The sequence below is a fragment of the Pygoscelis adeliae genome, unplaced genomic scaffold (genome assembly GCF_000699105.1).
Source record: "Pygoscelis adeliae isolate BGI_AS28 unplaced genomic scaffold, ASM69910v1 Scaffold215, whole genome shotgun sequence".
Lineage (NCBI taxonomy): Eukaryota > Metazoa > Chordata > Aves > Sphenisciformes > Spheniscidae > Pygoscelis > Pygoscelis adeliae.
In genome coordinates this window covers 1,067,191-1,067,848 of record NW_008824770.1, presented here as the reverse complement: position 1 = coordinate 1,067,848, position 658 = coordinate 1,067,191, and the positions used below count along the sequence as shown (strand labels likewise).

The 658-nt window shown below is 45.7% G+C and overlaps 1 protein-coding gene across 1 annotated transcript in view; it reads left to right on the top strand.

Annotated features, from left to right (window-relative positions):
* Nucleotides 1-316: 316 nt before the first annotated feature.
* Nucleotides 317-658, top strand: part of WNT7B (wingless-type MMTV integration site family, member 7B) — a 96,525-nt gene continuing 96,183 nt past the window's right edge. Inside the window, exon 1 of the mRNA XM_009323645.1 lies at nt 317-515. Coding sequence (XP_009321920.1) covers nt 445-515 — 71 coding nt within the window. The 5' untranslated portion in view covers nt 317-444. The remainder of the gene's footprint in view (nt 516-658) is intronic.

Genomic DNA, 658 nt, shown 5'->3' with positions numbered 1-658 from the left:
AGCTGCGCAGGTGGGTGGGCGGGGTGTAGGACCTGGTGGGGGGGGGGAGAGATCCTCCTACCTGGAGCCATAGATTGCAAGATACGTAGTGTTACCTGGGGAAGTCAGAACAAGTAAAAACACATTGAACTTCAGGGCTCTATGAGGCAGTTGATCAAGATCAGTGCTTGCTCATTTTCTCCCTCAGACTGTCTGTCTTGGGTTTTTGTTTTACCGCTTTGAGCAGCTCTTTCTATTTTTTCCTCCCTCTTTAGCTTTAATATCGGAGCCGGTTTCGGTCACCATGGCTCTGGGAAGAGCTGCTTATCTGCACGGTGTTGATTTTTTACAGTTCGGCCGGCTTTGCTCCTGGGTAGCTTCAGCAATGCTCTTGACTGGGATTTAATCGACAAGATCAGTTCGACTTTTTGTGCAATTTTTATGGCTCAGTCCATTCTCTAGATCATGCACAGAAACTTTCGGAAGTGGATTTTCTACGTGTTTCTATGCTTTGGAGTCATCTATGTCAAATTAGGGTAAGTCCTTGTGCACGACAAATCTCCTTGGCTTTTGGGTCACGCTATTACAGAGTTGTGAACAAAATGTTGCAAAGGGGGAAAAAAAAAAAAAAAGAGAGGGAAAAAAAGGGGTATTTTTTTCTTCTCTCTCCCCCTCCCCC